Source organism: Malaclemys terrapin, chromosome 1, assembly GCF_027887155.1.
Source record: "Malaclemys terrapin pileata isolate rMalTer1 chromosome 1, rMalTer1.hap1, whole genome shotgun sequence".
NCBI lineage: Eukaryota > Metazoa > Chordata > Testudines > Emydidae > Malaclemys > Malaclemys terrapin.
Genome location: NC_071505.1, coordinates 146,924,742 through 146,947,895, shown reverse-complemented (window position 1 = coordinate 146,947,895; position 23,154 = coordinate 146,924,742). Strand labels below are relative to the sequence as shown.

The 23,154-nt window shown below is 42.5% G+C and overlaps 1 protein-coding gene across 2 annotated transcripts in view; it reads right to left on the bottom strand.

Annotated features, from left to right (window-relative positions):
• POLQ (DNA polymerase theta) overlaps positions 1-23,154 on the bottom strand; it is a 149,928-nt gene that overhangs the window by 88,109 nt on the left and 38,665 nt on the right. For both annotated transcript variants that reach the window (XM_054042860.1, XM_054042870.1), the window contains exons 9-12: positions 20,501-20,713; positions 6,752-6,894; positions 4,098-4,302; positions 410-552 (exon numbers count right to left, since the gene is read on the bottom strand). In XM_054042860.1, the coding sequence (XP_053898835.1) occupies positions 410-552; positions 4,098-4,302; positions 6,752-6,894; positions 20,501-20,713 (704 nt within the window). The remainder of the gene's footprint in view (positions 1-409; positions 553-4,097; positions 4,303-6,751; positions 6,895-20,500; positions 20,714-23,154) is intronic.

Below are 23,154 nucleotides of genomic sequence, written 5' to 3'. Positions count from 1 at the left end.
CGGATACCACTAAGCTAGACACGCTGCAGCTATGCTAAGCTGGAGCAAGTTCCGACTACCTTCACTGGCGGCAAGAAGGAACTGAGGATGGGGGGAGCACACAGCACCTTTGATGGCGTGATATACCGACACCACTCCAGGGGTCGCAGTGGTGCTCCCCCACTACAGATACTGCTAAGGGAAAAACTTCTGGCACCGATGCACGTGGCGAGCACGCACACCTATAGTGGAATACACATGAGCAATCACTTGAAGAAGAATGAATGTTTTTCAAAACATTTCCCCATGAGGGACCACCTGAACAAAATAAACAAAGCAAGAGATCCTTGAATCCAAAATGCTGTGTATTCTCTCTTCTCCTTCACCTGTACAACTAAAGCCGCTATAGAGAGACGAACAAGGAACCTACCAAATAGAGAATATGCAGGTCATTCTCCAGGACAAAACCCTTCATGGCTCTCTGGAGGTCAGCAAAGATTCCCAGGGCCTCAGTTGGTGACAGAGAGGAGGAAAGAGTAGCAGTGCCAAGATGTGTTGGACGATAGACCTCTGCTGTAAGAGAAACAGGCATTTAATGTTACACGAAAGCTAATTCTTCATTTTCAATTTGGAAAGTGCTTTATAAATATTAATCAACCCTCTTTGGGGAAGAGGAGTATTTCTCCATTTTACAGATGGGAAACTAACACTGGAAGACTAAATGCCTCACCCAAGGCTAGTTAGCCTCAGAGCTGGGATCAAAACTCAGGCTCGCAATCCTGTGCTCCAACTGAATGAGAAACAATTATAAGTCAAATAAAAAACCTGATGTAAATCCCACTGTGACATTCTGTACCTTGGGGGAGCACCATGTAACCCCCATATTCCTTATTTATATATAATTATGATAGATATTGTATATAAATCAGGCAATGTGAGGTATAAAGAGAAAGAACAATGACTTTTGGCAGATCATAACCTATCTAAATATGTATATCATTAGTATATAAGAAGTGAAAAGATTGTGTTGTATGATTGTCAATAAAACATGCTGTAAGTTTGGGAATCGGCCAGATATTAGCTCCCCAGAGACAACGGCAAGGAAAGTAACCGATGCCCGTGCATGTGTCAAACAACCATCAACAGCCATTGTTCAGCAAGGGAGCTACAATTCAATGACTCATTTGCACAAGGCCACACAAGGGGAATTGCTCAACCTTGCCTGGAGACTTAGCAATGCCCACCAGACATGCCTGGACTCGTGTTCTCCAAGCACATGGGACTAGGGGTATACAAAAAGAACACAGTGGCCCTCTGCTTGGCCTATTCTCCTTCCCCCACTTATTCTGCAAGCAACAAGGACACTCAGAAGACTGAAGACTCCAACAGAGGAGACTGGCCCACATTTCAAGGGTGAAACCTATGTACTATGATTTGCAATACCCGGTGGGTGAGAAACTGCTCAATCTAGATGTTGCCCAGTCTAATAGGTTGAAAGTTTAGACTGCATGCTTATATTTTATTTTGGTAACTAACTCTGACTCTTTGCCTATTGTTTATAATTAAGGCTAAGATTTTTGTCACGGCTATTTTTAGTAAAAATCACAGACAGGTCACAGGCAACAAACAAAAATTCACGGATCCCGTGACCAGTGTATGACTTTTACTAAAAATAACCGTACAAGCCATGGGGAAAGGCGCATGGCCCCCGCTGCAGCTCCCTGTGGAAGCTGCAGGGCAGGGGTGCACAGCTCCAACTGCAGCCTTTTGTGGAAGCCGCGGGGCAGGGGCACACGGCCCAGGTTGCAACCCCCGGTGGAAGCCACAGGACAGGGGCACACGGCCCCGGTTACAACCCTCACCGTGGGACAGGGGCGCACAGCCCCGGCTGCAGCCCCCAATGGAAGGGGGAGCATGCCCCCACTTCAGCCCCTGGCAGGGGCCGTGGAGCAGGGGCAATGTCCAGTTACAACCACCACTGCGGGGCAGGGACACACAACCCTGGTTTAGCCCCCAGCGTAAGCCCTGGGGCAGGGGCACATGGCCCCAGGCGCAACCTACACCACAGGGCAGGTGCGCAGCGCACGGCCCCAGCTGCAGCCACGGGGCAGGAGCACATGGCCCCGGTTGCAGCCCCTGACGCAGGGCAGGGGAGCATAGACCTGGCTCCAGCCCCAGCCTTGGCTCCAGCCGCAGCTGTTGACAGCTCAACCCCAAGAAGTCATAGAGGTCCAGTGAAGTCACACAATCCATGACTGCCGTGACCTCTGTGATTAAATAAGTAGCCTTACTTATAATAATTTAAGATCCATCTTTTGTAGTCAAAAAACTTGTTTTACTGTTTATCTTTTCCAATGAGTTTGCCTGAAGTGTTTGGTAAATCTGCTCAAGTTCACAAAGACCCACTTTCCATTGATGAAGTAGTGAACCAATTAATAAACTTGCACTGCTCATTTTGAGCAGTGCAAGACGGTATATTCCTGAGGTACAAGGCTGGGAGCTGTGGGGATTTGGCTGGTGCCTCTCTGTGTGTGATTCATGAGTGGCTCTGGGAGCATTCATTCAATCTAGCTGGGTGTGGGACTCCACATGCGGTTGTGTTGAGTGATCACAGCACCTGGAGTGGTTTGCTGATTGTCACTAGCAAAGCATTGTGAAAGACAGCCCAGGCTGGAGAGTTAAGGGGGCACAGCGATCCCACAGTCCCAGGCTGCACACTGGGGACCCCGTCACATCCACCCCTGTGTCCCTGTTGCCCAAAACTGGAGTTACATATTTTTCTCTTAAAAAAATAATAATAATAATATTCTCGTGTCGTCTTTGTTATTTTTATATCAGGAAACACTAAAGTGACCAACAGCTGGGATTCTCCAAATATATTGCAACTGTAGGAGTGGCACTCCTTTGCTTGCAGGTCTCTGAACCTTAGAAAACAGTGTGAACAGTAAGAACAGCATGCACACTTTCCAAACTGAAGTTATGAAATAGACTGCCCCTTCTCAAGTTGTCTCCACTTCCTCTGGCTAATGACAACAGCTGAAGACGCAGGGAAAAGGGGAGGGTCAGTGTGGATCTACAGAGGTAACATATTTCGTGAACTTCAGTTATTAAAATAACTTTCTTGCCTCCCAAACTGAACATTAAACGAAGTCTCTGAGGCTGCAATTTTAATGGGGTGAAAGCTTAACATATCAAAATCCAAATGCAAATGTCCCACATGTGCTGGGGATCTGGATTGGGAATTTTCATGCCACACAAGGCACACCTTTTAAAAGTAGAACGTTTCACTGGAATCACCATGCTGGATCTAAGGCCTGGTCTACACTGGGGGGAGGGAAGGTGGGAAATCGACCGAAGATACGCAACTTCAGCTACGAGAATAGCGTAGCTGAAGTCGACATATTTTAGGTCGACTAACCTCATGGAACAGGGTCGACTGCCGCTGCTCCCTCGTCGACTCCGCTTCCGCTTCTCATCGTGGTGAAGTACAGGAGTCAACGAGAGAGCGATCAGGGATCGATTTATCGCATCTACAAAATCGATCCCTGATAGATCAATCACCACCCACCAATCCAGCGGGTAGTGTAGACATACCCTAAGACACCAACAGGAATGAGATTTCCTATCTTTAACTGAACAAAACATTAAACTTAACTATCCTAAATAGAAAGTATCCCAAACTAAATGTCTAGTGAAACAGAACGAGACGAAATGTCAGGGCCAATTTTGCTGGCAAACAAAGAGGAACTAAGATTAAAAAATCCGAAACATCAGGTCCATGGTCAGTATTCACATACCCCATAAAGGACACACTGCTTTGTAGTTCCATGACTTGTAAGCTAGAACACATGAATCTTAGTGGGGATCTGCAGAGGTCACGCCATGAAGAACTGTTTTTTCTTAAACACATACCAAAAATAAATTAATGAAAAAATTGAATCCATGGCATCCTAATCAAATGCCAATATCTGCTAAAGCTTTTTTGGCTAAATCCCAGAAGGCTAATTATAAATTTACACTTAGCTCTTGAAGTACTGCCCAGCCAAAAATCTCTAGATTACAGTCACTCAAAGAGCAGAAAATGTGCATACATAACACCCAGAAGCATCCATTTTTACCTTTCATTCCATTGCCAGTGTCTAAAATCTGGATGAACTCATTCTCTAGCAGCCATCTCACACAAGCCTCAACAGCTCCATTCTGAGCTCTGTCTTCATCTCTCTCACTTTTCTGATCACTGTCTTTCAGACTGGCAGCAAGGAGTGTGCAGGAAGCATAGGTCCGCACATCATCTGGAGTGCTGGCCACTCCACCCACTATGATCTGTTAAAAAAAATTCCACAATCATCATTGTTGCAAAAGAGTAACATAGAATTTAAGACATGAAAAATTAATGGATTGATCTATAATGGATCCAAAGAAAAAGTGTGGTGTGACAGGAACATGTGGTAAAACAGTTGCAAACTCCTACTACCACTGAGGAAGATAGCTGTGAAGACAGTTTATCTTTATTTTGCAAAGAGGATAAGATGCTTTTGACTCTGCCTACTGTATCGGATTGCTCACTGCAAGAGAAAGTGAATTAGGCCTGGTCCCCACTAAGTCCCCACTTCGGACTAAGGTACGCAAATTCAGCTACGTTAATAACGTAGCTGAATTCGAAGTACCTTAGTCCGAACTTACCGCGGGTCCAGACGCGGCACGGAGGCTCCCCCATCGATGCTGCATACTCCTCTCGCTGAGCTGGAGTACCGGCGTCGACGGCGAGCACTTCCGGGATCGATCTGGGATCAATTTATCGCGTCTTAACCAGACGCGATAAATCGATCCCAGAACATCGATTGCCTGCCGCCGGACGCTCCTGTAAGTGAAGACGTACCCTTAGTAACCCCATTTAAAGAACATCCTAACATTTTGGAGGCAGTAAGGCACACAGTAGCATTTCAGGGTAAGGAGATTAAAACGAGACTCGCTGCTTGGACACCACAGAGATTCTAAGAAAAGGGTAAAACATGATTCATTAAGTTTTGGATACAGAACCACCAAACCAGGGAACAGGATGCTCCCTAGTGCTGTTCATCTATTGAAGTTTTTTGTTTTGTGGCTTTGTATGTTTTTTAAAAACACATGTAAATATCGTATCCCATTACCGTTTTCCTGGTTTGTAGAGGTTTTTGTATTATGCTTTTATTTTATATTATTATATATTAGCCTCTTTCTTCATGAGTTACTACCTCAGTGCTGGAGGTAAGGGAAGATTTAGTAACAAAAACATTCTGTAGTGAATTGAATTTTTTTTTTTTTTTTTTTTAAGTAAAAAAAAAAAACTACCAACAAAAGGGGAGACATTTTGGAGAGCTGCATTTTAAAAACAGTTCATTTAATTAGAGATCCCTATACTCTGTACACCTCTCACTGCTAATAAAAATACAGAATCTGGGACATATCTGACCAGTCTCCAGATACTAACAGTTTCTTCAGAAGAGGTTATATGTAAAACAGTTAAGAAAGGAAATGGATTACAAAAATGTTTAAAACCTGAAAAGCAACTTTGTAAAAATGGACAGATCTACTCCTCAGATGTTAGAGTCAGATCGGTTCACATAAGTGGCAAAAAATAGTTCTGTTGCTTTTTTATTTCAATTAGCCCTGCAGAACAAGTACAGATAAGAGATTGAGCAGGATTCTATTTCTCATATATTAACAGAATTATTTACTAAGTTCCAATTAATCACATCTGTGGAAAAAGGGGTGCATAACTTAGGACCTAAATTAGTCTACAGAACCTTTAGTATTAATGATGTTGTACAAAAACGATCTAGTTTGACTCTCAAGCTATGTCTATACTACAAGTTAGGGGTGTGATTTCCCTGCTTGTGTATCCCTGATCACCATATTTGGGGTTGGGAAGGAATTTTCCTCCAGAGCAGATTGGCAGAGGTCCTGGGGTGTTTTTGCCTTCCTCTGCAGCGTGGGGCACATGTCACTTGCTGGAAGATTCTCTGCACCTTGAAGTCTTTAAACCACAAGTTGAGGACTTCAATAACTCAGACATAGGTCAGGGGTTTGTTACAGGAGTGGGTGGGCGAGATTCTGTGGCCTGCGTTGTGCAGGAGGTCAGACAAGATCATAATGGTCCCTTCTGACCTTAAAGTCTATGAGTCTTCATACTCGTGCTAACTCTTATTGAGTTAGCGTGAGTATAAATAGCAGCATAGCCATGGTAGCACAGGTAGCAGAAGCAGAAGCACAGCTGAGCTATGCAAAGTATATACCCACCGCATGGACCAGCCATGCCTCTGCAACCCATGCTACCATGGCTATGCTACTATTTATACCCTTGGCTAGCTCGATGAGAGCTAGTGCGAGTATATGCACACAAGCAGGGGTATCACACACCCCTAGCTTGTAATGTAGCTTTTGCCTCAGATCTCTGTTTAAACATGCAGTGCTAGCAGTGATACCTTTTTCCACCTATAACCTAGGCACATTTAATATGGCGTCACTGAAACACAAAGATGGAATCCCAAAATGCAATTTTCAGAGTCACTTCCTCTCTGAATTAACAACAATCTCAGCTGCATCTTTATATTGCAGCTACAAGTACAGACTGAAATGGATATGTATTACTTTCATGTGGGTTGAAGTAATGGGGAAGGAGAAGAAGAATGGGTGTGAAGTATGTTTAGCAGTGTCACATAAGCAGTCATCCTAAACTTACGTGGAATAACGTAACAAACAAAGTTCTAGTCCCTTTCCATGTGTCCCATACCTCCAGGATCGCTCGTATCATGCTAGATGTAACCCCTTCCCCCTTTCCTCTGAGCAAACAGCTGTGGACAGGCTTGAGTGATCCCTGAAGCAGAGCAATGCCTTTCGATCTCTCAGAGGACTTGCACACTAGAATGCTCTCACCTATGAGAAAAAAAGAGATGAAGTGCTCAAAAAAAAAGCAACCTACATTTTCAATTAAGACAATTTGAAGAGCTTTTAAATGATTTATTTATCAATTCATGCAAGGAACATCATTTAAAGTTACACAGATCATGAGTAAGAAATTTCAATATACTGCAGGTAACATTCCTCCTAGATATCTGGGTCATTTTGCTGTAATATCTACAAAGTTCAGTGAGGACACATTATCAGAGAATTGCCTTGTGAACATTGGCCAAAAAGCCAAGCAATTTTATATTTGTACAATGTTTATCCAGTGCTGCGGAACGGCTCCACAGGTGCATGACAGTTAACAGATGGCATATGCTGTCCAATTAGCAGACACTGCACTCACTAGATCCAGTACTAGGGAAGATTCAGGACAGAGAAAGCCTCGTCTTGTTCTGAAGTCAACTAGTTCCACACTAGGCAGAGGAGTCCATTTTTTTTTCTCCTCTGTTGTAGGATGAAATGACTGTCACAAACCCAGAGAGAAAACAGAAGTGAAAAAGTGACAGAAACTGGGCAGCTCAGATGATAAAACTACACAGCACTTGAATGACACCTATCTCTAATACAAACAGTCTGACAGCAACACTTCAGAACATACTGAAAATATATTAATATCCTGATATCTTTACAGATTCTAAGACAGCAGCCTTAAGAGACTGACTTAGTAACCATTTGTTCTCCAGACTTAAAGTTTCCCTTTTACAGTTGAAACAATATAAAGTACTTAAGTCATTAATGTATCAGCTAACAATTTAATCTCGGATATTCATATACCTTGAAATTCCAAGGGAGGCAGGGAAAGTCATACAAAGGTTCTTAAGTTGTGAACCAAAACTACTGTCCACTGACATATTTATAACATTCATATATAATCATATTATCTATGATGATAAAGTGAACCACAGGGGGGGGAAGTCATGGAAAAAGATACACATTCCCTCACTGGGAAGTTATTAAACATTTAGAGCAAACATCTCCGGATAGCTGCTAAACAGTTACAACAAGCAGGCTTAGTCAGATGAGAACATATTCCTTTTCAAACACAGAACTAACTAATCTGCTAATCATCTGATATTAGATAGATTCTTCTAGTGCAGTGGTTCCCAAACTTTAACAACCTGTGAACCCCTTTTCACTAAAATGTCAAGTCTCGCAAACCCCCTCCTAAAAATGAATATTTCCAGTGATTTTCTCCTTTACCTGAGTATAAATTATAAAAGCAATGATCTTGGAAATATAACATTTGTTTTTATGACATGCTTATTACACACTATTTAGTATTAATTATTTATCGTTACAGTATTTTTATTACGGTTATGAAAATGGCAACACACTTCCAAGATCTCACTTTCATAGCTTGTATCACTTTGAATAAGCCTGTTATAAGACAAGGCTCCTATGTTTCATCAAGGAGTATCAGATGTGAAACAGCATGAAAGTACTTAAGAAGCCAACTCAGAGTTCCTCCTACACAAGCATTCAGGTCTTGAGCAGTCCAGGCAAACAAGGCACGTTACAACAAAGTTTAAACTTGTTCTTCATAATAATTTTAAAAACAATACTAGCTGCCCATTTAATTTTAAAAACAGCAAAAAATATCCACCTCCCTTTCCATTTCTTATAAGGAGTCTTGAAGTTTAAAACTCCTCAGTGTGATATATATGCTTGCTTTGATCTGCTTAGCTCTTGGAAGTCCAAGGGCTCCGTGTGGTGGCCCCGAGCTGCCCGGGGTCCCTAGGGACAGCTCTGTCCGCCATTAGGGAATTTTTTCCCTGAGAACCCCCTGTAACATTTCACGAACTCCAGTTTGGAAACCACTGTTCTAGTGCTTTGGCCATTGAGGAACAATCCTGCATTGGAGAGAAGAAAATGGATGATCCAACAAGTTTTTTCCATCTCTAATCGCTAGTTCAGTAGGTAGTTCTGTAACTAATCCATTCACCACCCTGCACAACTCCACCAGAAATGGAAAAAGATGAAACAGAGCCAATTTTGTAGTTTATGCTCCTCGATACTAAACAGTCCTGCTCACTTCTCCCATGGAAAGAGAGAGACAATTTTGACAAACAGAGAAGAAGTAGGAATAATCCAATTTAGAAACATTAAGAAGTTTAATTCAGATCAAATGAAAAAACTCAAGACCCCAGATACTTCAATATTCCAGTATTTGGAGGTCTTGACAGTAACAATTAGTCTCTGTTCCCTGATTTGTCAACCAAATTTATTTACTTTTTTATTCTTAAAAACTGTAATTTTTATATTTTTTTTTCACTATTTATTTAGGAAGTTTTAACAAGTTTACATATTCTTGTCATATTGTTGTCGGTGAGCCCTCGAGGTCGAGGATGATCTCTTTCACAGGTGTTTATTTTTTAAATCGGTCCTTTGGTGACTGAGGAGTCTGACACTTGAGCCACAGGCTTGTTAGCAGACGTTGCAGGTGGTGTTGGATGTCAGGGTTGGGCCGTGATCGCTACGTGTCAGTTGTCTGTCTTTTCTTTTCTGGTGTGGTTCTGTGACCAGGGCAAGGCGATTTTCCTTAAAAACGGACGTTCCCTTTCTGACAAGTGTTTGCCAGTTATCCCTGTCCTGGGCTACTGTCTCCCAGTATGTAGTATCGATGCCACATCTCTTGATGTTTGTTTATCTCAAGGATGTCTTTAAAGCATTTCTTTTGGCCTCCCATTTCCTTTCTCCTTTGGTGAGTTGGGCGTACAACAGCTGTTCTAGTAAGCGTACATCAGGCGTGCACACACAGTTGGTGCTGGATAATCAGGGTCTCAACACTGAAGATGTTGGCCTCTGTAAGGACACTGGCATTAGTGTGGCAATCCTCACACTTTATGTTGAGGATCTTCCGAACAAAGTTCTGGTGCTGACGTTCCAGGTTTTTCAGGTGTTTTCTACAGGTCACCCAAGTCTCACAGCCATAGAAGAGATTTGGGATTACCACCACTTTATAAACCAAAAGTCTAGTGTGCGTTCTGATGTTGTGATTGTTGAACATCTGCAAGACAGTATGCAAGGCTGGTGCAACGGATTCTGTGCTGAAACTTGACACCTATGTCTGCCCTCTGTGACAGATGGCTGCCAAGATAGGCAAAGTATTCTATATTTTCCAGTTCTTCTTTGTCAATGAAGATCTTCCTTGCTGTGTCTGATGATTGACTGGGAGTGGGCTGGTGATGAACTTTTTGCTGGTGTTCAGATTGGCCCTAGGCTTTTGTAAGCTTCAGAGACACAATTAAGGGCTGTTTGCAGATCCTCCTTTGAGTGTGCAACTACAGCACAATCATGTGCGTAATGGAGTTCAGTTATTTTTGCCGATATTACTTTAGTTCTGGCACGGAAACTAGAAAGGATGAAGAGATTGCCGTCAGTCCGATATTGGATGCCAATGTCCTGTGGCAGATGTCTTGGGATAACATTTTCATAACTGCTAAGAAAATGGAAAAAAGGGTGGTTGCCAGTACAAAACCTTGTTTTACACCAGTTCGAACGACAAAGGGCTCAGAGGTAGAGCCACTGCACAGAATGGAGGCAATCATCTGGTCGTGGAGTAATCTTACAATGGTGATAAATTTGCTTGGGCAGCCAAACTTTGACATGACTTTCCACAGAGCCTCACAGTTGACAGAGTCAAAGGCTTTGGTCAGATCAATAAAGGCCATATACAGCTTCTGGTGTTGTTCCTGACATTTTTCCTGGACCTCCCTGGCTAAAAAAATCATGTCTGTGGTGCCTCATGATGGTCTGAAGCCACACTGGAACTCTAAGTACTTCTGCAAGAAGGAGCAGGCAATTCAGTAAGAATCTAGTAAGACTCTTCCCAGCGATGGAGAGAAGGGCAATGCCTCATTAGTTGCCACAGCTGGCCTGGTCTCCCTTTTTGAAAATGGTGACTATGTTAGCATTACGTAAGTCAGCAGGGATTTGTTCGGTGCGCCAGATTTTGAGGAGCAGCAAATGAAGCTTGTTAGTCAGTGTTTCTCCTCCCACTTTCGGTACTTCAGCTGTTATGCCATCAGGACCTGGTGCTTTATTGTTCTTCATTCGTTTAACTGCTTTGCAGACCTCCTCAGGTGTTGGTGGATTGGCAAGGGTTTCCCAAATTGGTGCTGACGGATGGAGTCGATGATGCTGTCAGTCACAGTTGATTCTTGATTTAAAAGCTTTTGGTAGTGTTCCTTCCAGCGTTCTTTGATGGATTCGTTATCTTTAAGAAGGGTACTACCATCTCTGGATCTCAGCAGTGTGAGGCTACATGAGCTTGGTCCATACAGAGTCTTTGTCTCACAAAAAATGCTCCGCGTATCATGTCTTTCAGCAAATGCTTGGATTTCTTTTGCTTTGTCCTCCCACCATAGAATCAGAGAGTATCAGGGTTGGAAGGGACCTCAGGAAGTCATCTAGTCCAACCCCCCTGCTCCAAGCAGGACCAAACCCCAGACAGATTTTTTTCCCCCAGATCCCTAAATGGCCCCCTCAAGGATTGAACTCACAACCCTGGGTTTAGCAGGCCAATGCTAAAACCACTGAGCTATCCCTCCCCCCCATTTGTTTTTGATTTCTCAGATCCTCCTTTGAACTTCAGCTTTGAGTTGATGGAAAGAGCTCTGCTTTTGACTAGATGATGAATGGTTTTGCCAGTCACAGAAAGCTTTTCTCTTCTACTCCAAAAGGGCTGTGATCTCAATGTTGTCATTGTAAAATCAGTCCTGATAGTGGCAGGTAGCAAAGCCGATAGATTCCTCGCAAGCCTCATGGATGGCCTATTTCAAGGCTTCCCAGTCTTTGACACTTGTGTTGTCATTTCCAGGTGTGCATATGGTCATTTTTCCCTTGAGGAGTGTTTGGAAGTTCTCTTGGTGCACTGAGGACTGAAATCTTTGGATGTTTTATTGCCATCTGTATGGTTTGGATTGCTTTCTATGTTTTGGTGCAATCCAGATAGACATAACTGATCTCACCAGGCAGTGGTCAGTCCAGCAATCATCAGCTCCTCTCATGACATCGGTGATTTGGACATCTCTTAGATCCTATTTTCTTACAACGACATAGCCAAGGAGGTGCCATTGTTTTGAATGGGGTGTTACCAAGTTGTTTTTTACTTGTTGCTGTCTGAAGATTGTCTTTGTGATCACAAGGTCGTGCTTTGCACATTTGCACTGATAATAGTAGCAAATGACTTATTGGTCAATTGGAGGCGTTCGTTGATGCTGACTGGGAACTCAGTCAGGCGGTTGACTAGAAGGTTCTTGATTGCAAAGCCAACACCGTGTATTCGCCTGTCGCTTGCTGGTTTTCCTTTCCAGAAGAAAGTGTAACCGTTGCCCCCTTCCCTCAAGTGGCCTTCACCTACACGTCTTGTCTCACTGAGAGCAGCGACGTCAATGTGGTACCTCGAGAGGTCTTGGGCGACAATTGCAGTTCTGTGTTTGGGTATTTTCACTTTTTGATTCATCTAGTAGAGTACAGACATTCCGAGTGGCAAGAAACATTTTCATTTTTCGACCGCATTGGGAGTGATCCCTCTGGACACAGTTATCCCGTCAGGTATGGTGGAAAAGCCTTTGTCTGGGGCACCTTTTCTAGCCCGTTCCCCATATGGAGTGAACAGAGGGGTTCCTAAAAAGGCCTGCTCAGTTGTGATTGCTGCTGCCAATAATGGCCCCTATCTCAGTCCAGGGGCACATGCCAACCAGCTTGCGGTCACCGCGTGTGTGTAGGTCTGTGACTAGGGACTCCTGGTGATCACTTCACCGGTCCCTGTCACCACTCGTCCATCACCGCAGAATTTTTATGGGTGGAAGTGTGAAAAAAAGAGTTCTTCCTATGAGAGAAGCCCGTGTGTGAGTAATGTCGGGGATCCGTTTCGCATCAGCAGCAACACAAATCTTGGCAGAAGAGGTGCCTGGGTCCAGCAACAAGGAGGTCCAATATGACCGGGGCTTTCTCCTCTGTTGCAGCCTTTGTCCACTTTTGCAACCGTTGAGAAGTGATCCTGCTTCATCCGCCTGCTCTGCCGTTGAGGTCTTATACTAGCTTGTGTTGGGCTGGGCTGCACTTTGTTTGGTACCTCGCCTTCGACCTAACCGCCATGGGTGACCCTACTAGGAGTACAGGACTCCCAACGGCATCACTCTTAGGGTCTTAAGGATACACAAGCTTCTCCACCACATCAAGGTGGCAGCCCAGAAACAAAAACTATCATTACAACAGTTAGCATTTGTTTAAAGAGACATTATATGGGAATAAAGTAATCTGATCTTTCTATGTAACAAGGTGCTACCACATTACAGAGTGAGCATCATTACAACATCTATGTCAATTTTATTAATTTGAGTGAAATCTCAATATACACATACTTACCAGACCAGGTACATCTACCAAATATTATTATTAAAAAAAAAAAAATTGGACAGGTGTGGTGGATGTGTGCGCGGGAGGGGTAGGGGGAAGAGGGGTTGTTTGGTTGTTTTTTGCAGGTGATGTACTTTCTCTGATGTAAAAGGTAACCAAATATCTAAGTAACTATCTGTCCATTTTGCTGGGTACATAATTGGTGTGTTAATTCTTCCATAACCACAACCTGCCATATATATTTTACTATTTATCTTTTTCCAGTGAGATGCTAATAGCCAAGCAACTACTAGCAGATGAGAGATTCATTCATTTCCTTTTGAGTGACCATTTCCACTGGAAGTGCCAGGAGGATCACCAAAGGATCATTTGATAATAAATATCTAATCATTTTTGATATTTGGTTATTGACTGCAATACTCTCTAATGACTAGACATGTCCAACATATATGCATACAATCTCCTCTTTCACCACAATTTCACCAACATTTATCCCCTTTAACCTCTCTATATATTTTAACCTGACTGGTGTGAGGTACCACTGAAACAGTATCTCAAAAGATTTTTTTTTTTTTAATTGTGCTACAGACGGTAGTAGTTGGTCATCTTTCTCAGATCAAACCTTACTTTTTGTTCCTTGTTTGTCAACCAAATTTCTAATCCATTCTGGGAAGTTGTTGTTGTTGAAAATGGAATTGCTGTAGTAGAAAGAGCAGCAGCTGGTATTTACCATTATATTTACACTTTCATCCAAAATGCTTTACAGAATAGGGGGCAGGAGGGTACATTTATAAACTCATAAGCAGATGTTCAGACTGCACACTTTGCAAGAGTAAACTAAGGTTCATGTCAGACAGGTAAAAAATAAATCACCTCCTCTCATGAGGGGGGAAAAAAAAGGAGCTTCAAAAGCCAAGCAACTTCATTTTATAGGAGGTTTGGTCAAAGTGTAACCAGCAGGCTACAAGAAATTCCACAACAGAGCATCTGACTTCCCTCTTCAACGCAGCGGTGTGGCCTACAGAGACACTAGGTTCCAACATGTGATGCTGCCAGGTTGCTCAAATCAAGATGGAATGTTACATTTCAAGATATGAGATAGCTGTCCCAGTACACAGGACTGCTAATACACCACTGGTGGAGGCGGAGATGGCTCAGGGTGGACACTGGCAGCTGGTTACTTCTGGCAGCAGGCAGTGCTCCACCCCTGCTCCGAACCCTCCCGCCGTGGTAATAGGTAACCGTTATGCTCTTCTTGATACAGGAGAGAAGGAATCACCCCCTACAGTAAAGGAGGAGAAGCCTCGTACCCCTAAGGCTGGGAGGTCTGCTGCCACCACTGCGAATAGGAAACGTAGGGTAGTGGTGGTCGGAGACTCTCTGCTGAGGGGGACGGAGGCGTCCATCTGTCGCCCTGACATTTCATCTCGGGAGGTATGCTGCCTGCCGGGGGCCCGTATCCGAAATGTTACGGAGGCATTGTCGAGGATTATCCAGCCCTCTGACTACTACCCCATGCTACTCATCCATGTAGGCACAAATGATACTGCGAGGTGTGACACTGAACGGATCAAGAGTGACTACAGGGCTCTGGGAGTACGGGTGAAGGAGTTTGGAGCGCAGGTGGTATTCTCTTCGATTCTTCCTGTCAAAGGTAGGGGCCTTGGCAGAGACAGATGCATCATGGAGGTGAATGCCTGGCTGCGAAGATGGTGTCACCAGGAGGGCATTGGCTTTCTCGACCACGGGATGCTATTCGAGGAAGGACTGCTAGGCAGAGATGGCGTTCACCTTTTGAGAAGGGGAAAGACCCTATTTGGACACAGACTGGCTAACCTAGTGAGGAGGGCTTTAAACTAGGTTCAACGGGGACAGGTGAGCAAAGCCCACCGGTAAGTGGGGAAATGAAGACCTAGGAGATGGGTCGGAAACAAGAGGGAGTGTGGGCTATAATGGCTTTCTCTCTGCCATTATAGGGTCAGGACAAAACTGGGAGGCAAGATCAAACCAGTATCTTAGATGACAATATACAAATGCGAGGGTAATAAGCAGGAAGAACTGGAAATGCTAATAAATAAATACAACTATGACATTGTTGGCATCACTGAAACTTGGTGGGATAATACACGATTGGAATGTTGGTGTGGATGGGTACAGCTTGCTCAGGAAGAATAGACAGAGGAAAAAGGGAAGAGGTGTTGCCTTATATATTAAAAATGTACACACTTGGACTGAGGTGGAGATGGACGTAGGAGATGGAAGTGTTGAGAGTCTCTGGGTTAGGCTAAAAGGGGTAAAAAACAAGGGTGATGTCATGCTAGGAGTCTACTACAGGCCACCTAACCAGGTGGAAGAGGTGGATGAGGCTTTTTTTAAACAATTAACAAAATTATCCCAAGCCCAAGATTTGGGGGACTTCAACTATCCAAATATCCAACTATCCAACAAATTCTTGGACTGTATTGCAGTCAACTTTTTATTTCAGAAGGTTGAAAAAGCTACTAGGGGGGAAGCTGTCCTAGACTTGATTTTAACAAATAGGGAGGAACTCATTGAGAATTTGAAAGTAGAAGGCAGCTTGGGTGAAAGTGATCATGAAATCATAGAGTATGAAATTCTAAGAAAGGGTAGAAGAGAGTACAACAAAATAGAGACAATGGATTTCAGGAAGGCAGATTTGGTAAGCTCAGAGAGCTGATAGGTAAGGTCCCATGGAAATCAAGACTGAGAGGAAAAACAACTGAGAAGAATTGGCAGTTTTTCCAAAGGGACACTATTAAGGGCCCAAAAGCAAGCTATTCTGCTGGTTAGGAAAGATAGAAAATGTGGCAAAAGACCACCTTGGCTTAACCACGAGATCTTGCATGATCTAAAAAATAAAAAGGAGTCATATAAAAAATGGAAACTAGGACAGATTACAAAGGATGAATATAGGCAAACAACACAGGAATGCAGGGGCAAGATTAGAAAGGCAAAGGCACAAAATGAGCTCAAACTAGCTACAGGAATAAAGGGAAACAAGAAGACTTTTTATCAATACATTAGAAGCAACAGGAAGACCAAAGACAGGGTAGGCCCACTGCTCAGTGAAGAGGAAGAAACAGTAACAGGAAACTTGGAAATGGCAGAGATGCTTAATGACTTCTTTGTTTCGGTCTTCACCGAGAAGTCTGAAGGAATGCCTACCATAGTGAATGCTAATGGGAAGGGGGTAGATTTAGCAGGTAAAATAAAAAAAGAACAAGTTAAAAATCACTCAGAAAAGTTAGATGCCTGCAAGTCAATAGGGCCTGATGAAATGCATTCTAGAATACTCAAGGACCTAATAGAGGAGGTATCTGAGCCTCTAGCTATTATCTTTGGAAAATCATGGGAGAGATTCCAGAAGACTGGAAAAAGGCAAATATAGTGCCCATCTATAAAAAGGGAAATAAAAACAACCCAGGAAACTACAGACCAGTTAGTTTAACTTCTGTGCCAGGGAAGATAATGGAGCAAGTAATTAAGGAAATCATCTGCAAACACTTGGAAGGTGGTAAGGTGATAGGGAATAGCCTGCATGGATTTGTAAAGAACAAATTGTGTCAAACCAATCTGATAGCTTTCTTTGATAGGATAACGAGTCTTGTGGATAAGGGAGAAGCTGTGGATGTGGTATACCTAGACTTTAGTAAGGCATTTGATACGGTCTCGCATGATATTCTTATCGATAAACTAGGCAAATACAATTTAGATGGGGCTACTATAAGATGGGTGCATAACTGGCTGGATAACCGTACTCAGAGAGTTGTTGTTAATGGTTCCCAATCCTGCTGGAAAGGCATAACGAGTGGGGTACCGCAGGGGTCTGTTTTGGGACCGGCTCTGTTCAATATCTTCATTAACAACTTAGATATTGGCATAGAAAGTACACTTATTAAGTTTGCAGATGATACCAAACTGGGAGGAATTGCAACTGCTTTGGAGGACAGGGTCATAATTCAAAATGATCTAGACAAATTGGAGAAATGGTCTGAGGTAAACAGGATGAAGTTTAACAAAGACAAATGCAAACTGCTCCACTTAGGAAGGAAAAATCAGTTTCATACATAGAGAATGGGAAGAGATGGTCTAGGAAGGAGTAGGGCAGAAAGGGTTATAGTGCAGAGGTTCCCAAAGTGGGCGATACCGCCCCCTGGGGGGCGCTGGAACGATCCAGGGGGGCAGTAGTAGCCTCGGGTGCAATTGGGGGGCGTTGAATAAAAATAAGGGGGCGGTGGAAGCATAAAGAAAGAATATAAGAAAATTTTGAAAAACCGTTCGTACATGTTTCATCTGTTGTGTAACAGAGATAAAGTTGTAGTGATTACTTTATTTTCCAAATAAATTCACAAATTATAACCGATCAGGTGTCAAGTCCGCCAACAGCTCTTAACAAGCAAGCGTTGGCAGGCGAGCGTGTCGCGCATTGTCGGGAAGTCCAGCATGCATCGGCAGGAATATGTGCGTGTAATGACTTGTTTACAATACAATACTATAAATAGGCGACATGTATGAAATCTAATTTAGATTGTTTCTTAATTGTGTAAAAAGCAGTTAACAATAGTGCAATAAGTATTTAAAATTTTTTATTCATATTCAATACCCTCGATCTTTACGGATTACGGATCACAGACAAAGCAAATTGTATTATTGTTGTTTCAATAAAACAGCAATTTACACGTGAGTATTTTTATACATTTTCTTACATATCTACCGTACGTTTCTGTGTCTCTAGTGCTTGCTAATAATAAAATCGTAGCAGGCTTGTGTCGGTACAGTACTATTTGAAGTGTACAGTCAATATATTTGTCATTTTTTATTACAATATTAACGAAAACGGGAATGAAATCGTAAAAAAACTGTTAACTATTAACATTTATTTATATCTATCGAATCATCTGTGTTAATTGGTAAATAAAGCGTGTGTTAATAAGGAACAATTATTTAAATAAGGGCAAACTAAATTAAAACTATTAACTGATTTTTAATTGCATATTGATTATTTTTTAATTAATTATTTCTTGATAAATTTAGTTTGATATTTGACAGTTTAATATCAAATACATATATCTAATGCTGAGCAAAGAACAAAACCCAGTTTATTAGTTTCATTAGTATTTTAGTTTGGTTGTCTTTTGCCATCTTACGCAAAAACCACTGTATACCTGATGTCGTGGGCGATATTCTAATAACACATCTTTCTTTACTATATTGTAGGACGTAGGTAGAAATATAGATACATAAAAGAACACAAATTTGTCACTGCATCTTTCTGTTTGTTCGCTTAAAGAAGGTAGATTTCCAGGGGGCGCTGAGTAATTTTTTTCTGAAAAGGGAGGCGCTGAGTAATTTTTTTTCTGAAAAGGGGGCGGTAGGCCAAATAAGTTTGGGAACCTCTGTTATAGTGGATCACAAGCTAAATATGACTCAACAGTGTGATGCTGTTGCGAAAAAAGCAAACATGATTCTGGGGTGTATTAACAGGTGTGTTGTGAGCAAGACATGAGAAGTCATTCTTCCGCTCTACTCTGCACTGGTTAGGCCTCAACTGGAGTATTGTGTCCAGTTCTGGGCACCCCATTTCAAGAAAGATGTGGAGAAATTGGAGAGGGTCCAGAGAAGAGCAACAAGAATGATTAAACGTCTTGAGAACATGACCTATGAAGGAAGGCTGAAAGAATTGGGTTGGTTTAATTTGGAAAAGAGAAGTCAGAGGAGACATGATAGCAGTTTTCAGGTATCTAAAAGGGTGTCATAAAGAGGAGGAAGAAAACTTGTTCACCTTAGCCTCTAAGGATAGAACAAGAAGCAATGGGCTTAAACTGCAGCAGGGGAGGTTTAGGTTGGACATTAGGAAAAAGTTGCTAACTGTCAGGGTGGTTAAACACTGGAATAAATTGCCTAGGGAGGTTGTGAAATCTCCATCTCTGGAGATATTTAAGAGTAGGTTAGATAAATGTCTATCAGGGATGGTCTAGACAATATTTGGTCCTGCCGTGCGGGCAGGGGACTGGACTCGATGACCTCTCAAGGTCCCTTCCAGTCCTAGAATCTATGAATCTATGTGTCTGCAAACTGCAACTGTGCATTAAATATGAATGTAGCCATAAATCTAATCCAGCAGTTCTCAAATTGTGGGTCGGGACCCCAAAGTGGGCCACAACCCCATGGGATAGCCAGGGCTGGCTTAAGACTTGCTGTGACCCAGGGCCAGGGCCAAAGCCAAAGCCTGAGCCCCACTGCCCGGGGGTCAAAGCCTGAGGGTTTCAGCCGTGGGTGGCAGGGCTCAGGTTAGAGGCTCAGGTTTTGCCCCTCCCCCCCCCCGGGCAGCAGGGCTTGGGTGGGTTCAGGCTTTGCACCCCCCTCCCCTCCTGGAGTCGTGTAGTAATTTTTGTTGTCAGAAGGGGGTTGCAGTGCAATGAAGTTTGAGAACGCCTGAGCTAATCCATTTATAAAGAGAGTGCAATGAACTTCCAGCAAGTAGCCAATAATGCCCGCAGCAGGGCAGCTGTTTTATATTTATGTTGATCTTTATACTCTCCACACTGTTTGTACGTTTGCAAAAAAACCCAATTACTATCAATTCTAGCCATAAAGTAAACTTCCGTTCTGAATAAATCTAACATTAACAAAGTTCTTTGCTTTGCCATGCCAAAAAGAGTTCTTGACTGATGCTAGCACAGCTCAAGATACTTTTTTCTGTGAACTGCCAGAGGGAAGCACTCAATATTTTTCAGATTCACAAAGCAAGTAGTTCACCTGGAGAGAGGTTTATAAATTCAAGTTATTTGTCCAAGTGGAAGGTATTTGTTTGCCAAATTCTGGGTCTAGAACTTCAACATCATCTCTCAAATTTTAAGTCTGTAAAACTCCTTGCTAAATTAGCCATACCCCACACAATTAAAGCAGATGATCAAAGTATTAGAGGCGATATGAAATTCAACAAAGAAAATAGACTGTGCCTCCAGTAACCTGACATGCAGACACCAAAATCAATTCATGCAGTGAAACAGAATCCCCTAGGAATTATAAATTATATCCCCATTAATACCAAACAAATTAATCTTGATTAACTTTATCATACTGAATACCAAAGGAATTCATCATGATTAGTCATTAATTGTAAAGCACTGCCCTGGTTGTAATTAGGTTAAAACAGTTCTTAGAAAATGTTAATAAAGCCTCCACTTACCCACTATGTCCACTCCTTTCCTGCCAGCCCTCCCAGCCATCTGTTTGTAAGTTAGGATGTCCAGGAGTCTGCCACCAAACACAGGTGTTCGGATAATTACCCGATGTGCAGGCAGATTCACCCCAGAAGAAAGGGTGGATGTTGCTGCCAGGACTCGAATCAACCCCCGGCGAAAGGCCCCTTCAATGATATCCCGTTCATCAAAAGTAAGACCTGAGGAGACAATGCTTTCAATAAACACACTAACAGCATGTTTGTGGTGAAGTATAACCATCAGCAGAGAAAGCCTTGTGAGAACAGCTAATGTGTTAATGAACACTTGCCATGTAGCAATTAGAACTATTGGAGCCACGTCACACACTGCATGGCTGAAATAATCTCAATTCTACAGAAATGTTTTCTTTTAAATATTCTAATAGTATGATTTAGCAGTTTGCTCTTCCAAAGTGCTTGCAAATGCCATAAAAGGTCAGACAAACACAATATTTATTTGAGAATCTTTATAAACAGAAGAAAGTTGGATGCAGCAGTTATAATAGGGGCTGGAAGTTAACAGTTTTTTTCCCTATTTAATTTCTGTGATGTGCTGTCTTGAACCTGGAGTCCGACTAAGTTATCTAGTTCATTTCCCTGCAAACCACCAAAAATAAATTTTCCAGGGTTTTCTCCAGTCTAGTTTTGAGTAAACAAAAGGGCTCCTAACACTTTCTTTGAGAGGTTGCTGAACAGCTTAATAGATCTTACTGCCAGGAAGTGTTCTGTTTATATGATTTCATCAGTCTACTTCTAAGTCCACAGCCTTGCACCACCCTAAGTTATTCTTTTTCTTCCATGACATTTACAGGCTTTAAATATTAGTAGACTTTTCTTCCTTCTAACCCAATCTCCCTATATTCAGCTCTTTCATCTTTCTTCGTAAGTCACTCTCCTCAGGTCCCCTGATCAGTTTTGCAGCCTTCTCTCAAAGGGTTGTTGTGACAATAGAGCCAACAAGACCAGCGTCCCTACAAGAGATAAACTATCAAGTTTAAGGCTTATAAATGGAGGAGCTGTTATCCTGGGATTCTGACAAAGGATCTAAAATTACTCAAAGTCACGTCAAGAAGGAACATGATGCATACTGGGAATCTTGTTTTGAAAAATGAACTTTTGTTGGCATACCTTCAAGGTTGGGTTGTTTTTAAATTCAGAGGAATTGAAAGTCAGTGGGGCCATTGGAAGTCTCCAGAAAAGAATGCCATATTAGCCTGAGTAGTTTTCCATTAACTACAGCAAGTGAAATCCAAACAACTCAAGGGGAGAGAAGAGCTTTCTTTGGTTGATTCAGCACATCACCGTCCTTAAATTACATTATATTCCAGTTTAAGTTAGGGTACGTCTACACTACAGGATTACTCTGAATTTACAGAATTTGATTTTTGGCAACCGACTGTATAAAGTCGAGTGCATGCGGCCACACTAAGCACATTAATTCAGCGGTGTGCGTCCATGTACCGAGGCTAGCGTCGACTTCCGGAGGTTTCGCGTGCCAGTAATACATTTTAACCTTTTTAGAAGGTCTCTAATATATAACTAAACTATTGTTGTAAGTAAAGTAAATAAGGTTTCAAAATGTTTAAGAAGCTTCATTTAAAATTAAATTAAAATGCAGAGCCTCCTGGACCGGTGGCCAGGACCCGGGCAGTGTGAGTGCCACTAAAAATCAGCTTGCATGCCGCCTTCGGCACGCGTGCCATAGGTTACCTACCCCCTGGCCTAGAAGATGTAAAAGGAAACTAAGTTTGATAGCATCCTGTCTGGCAAGAACTCACTTATCAATAGCTGGGATGTGAAATCCTCATATCTGTATTGTTCTATCACTGTAGTCTTCACTTCCCTATTGTTTGTCTGTATAATCTCTGTCTGGTTCTGTGATTGTTTCTGTCTGCTGTATAATTTATTTTGTTGGGTGTAAACCAATTAAGGTGGTGGGATATAATTGGTTAAATAACCATGTTACAATGTGTTAGGATTGGTTAGTTAAATTTCAGTAAAATGATTGGTTAAGATATAGCTAAGCAGAACTCAAGTTTTACTATATAGTCTGCAGTCAATCAGGAAGTGTGTGTGTGGGGGGGGGGAGGTGAAATGGGAACGGGACTGGGGGTGGGGGAACTGGAATCATGTTTTGCTAAGGGGGGGAATGGGAACAGGGAATGGAAACAGGGAGACAGGCAAGGCTCTGTGGTGTCAGAGCTGGGAAGGGGGACACTGAGGAAGGAAACTGGAATCATGCTTGCTGGAAGTTCACCCCAATAAACATCGAATTGTTTGCGCCTTTGGACTGTGGGTATTGTTGCTCTCTGTTCATGTGAGAAGGACCAGGGAAGTGAGAGCCCCCTAACAGGCTGCTAAATTCAAACTAAACTCTTAGTGTAGACCAGGCCTTAGAGATCAAACGAGCGTTTAGCCTGTTGGAGTTTCACACCAGGATTTTTCTCAAGGTTAACTACACACCCTCATTGTCTCTGGATTCTGGTCTCTGCATATTTGATGCAGTATTCACTAGTTTCTACCATCAGGACAGACGAGGAAACTTCTTTCAACAATTGGACCTCGCTTCCAATCTACTCTTCCAGAGGGACCATACCTATCGGAGAAACAAATCGCAGACC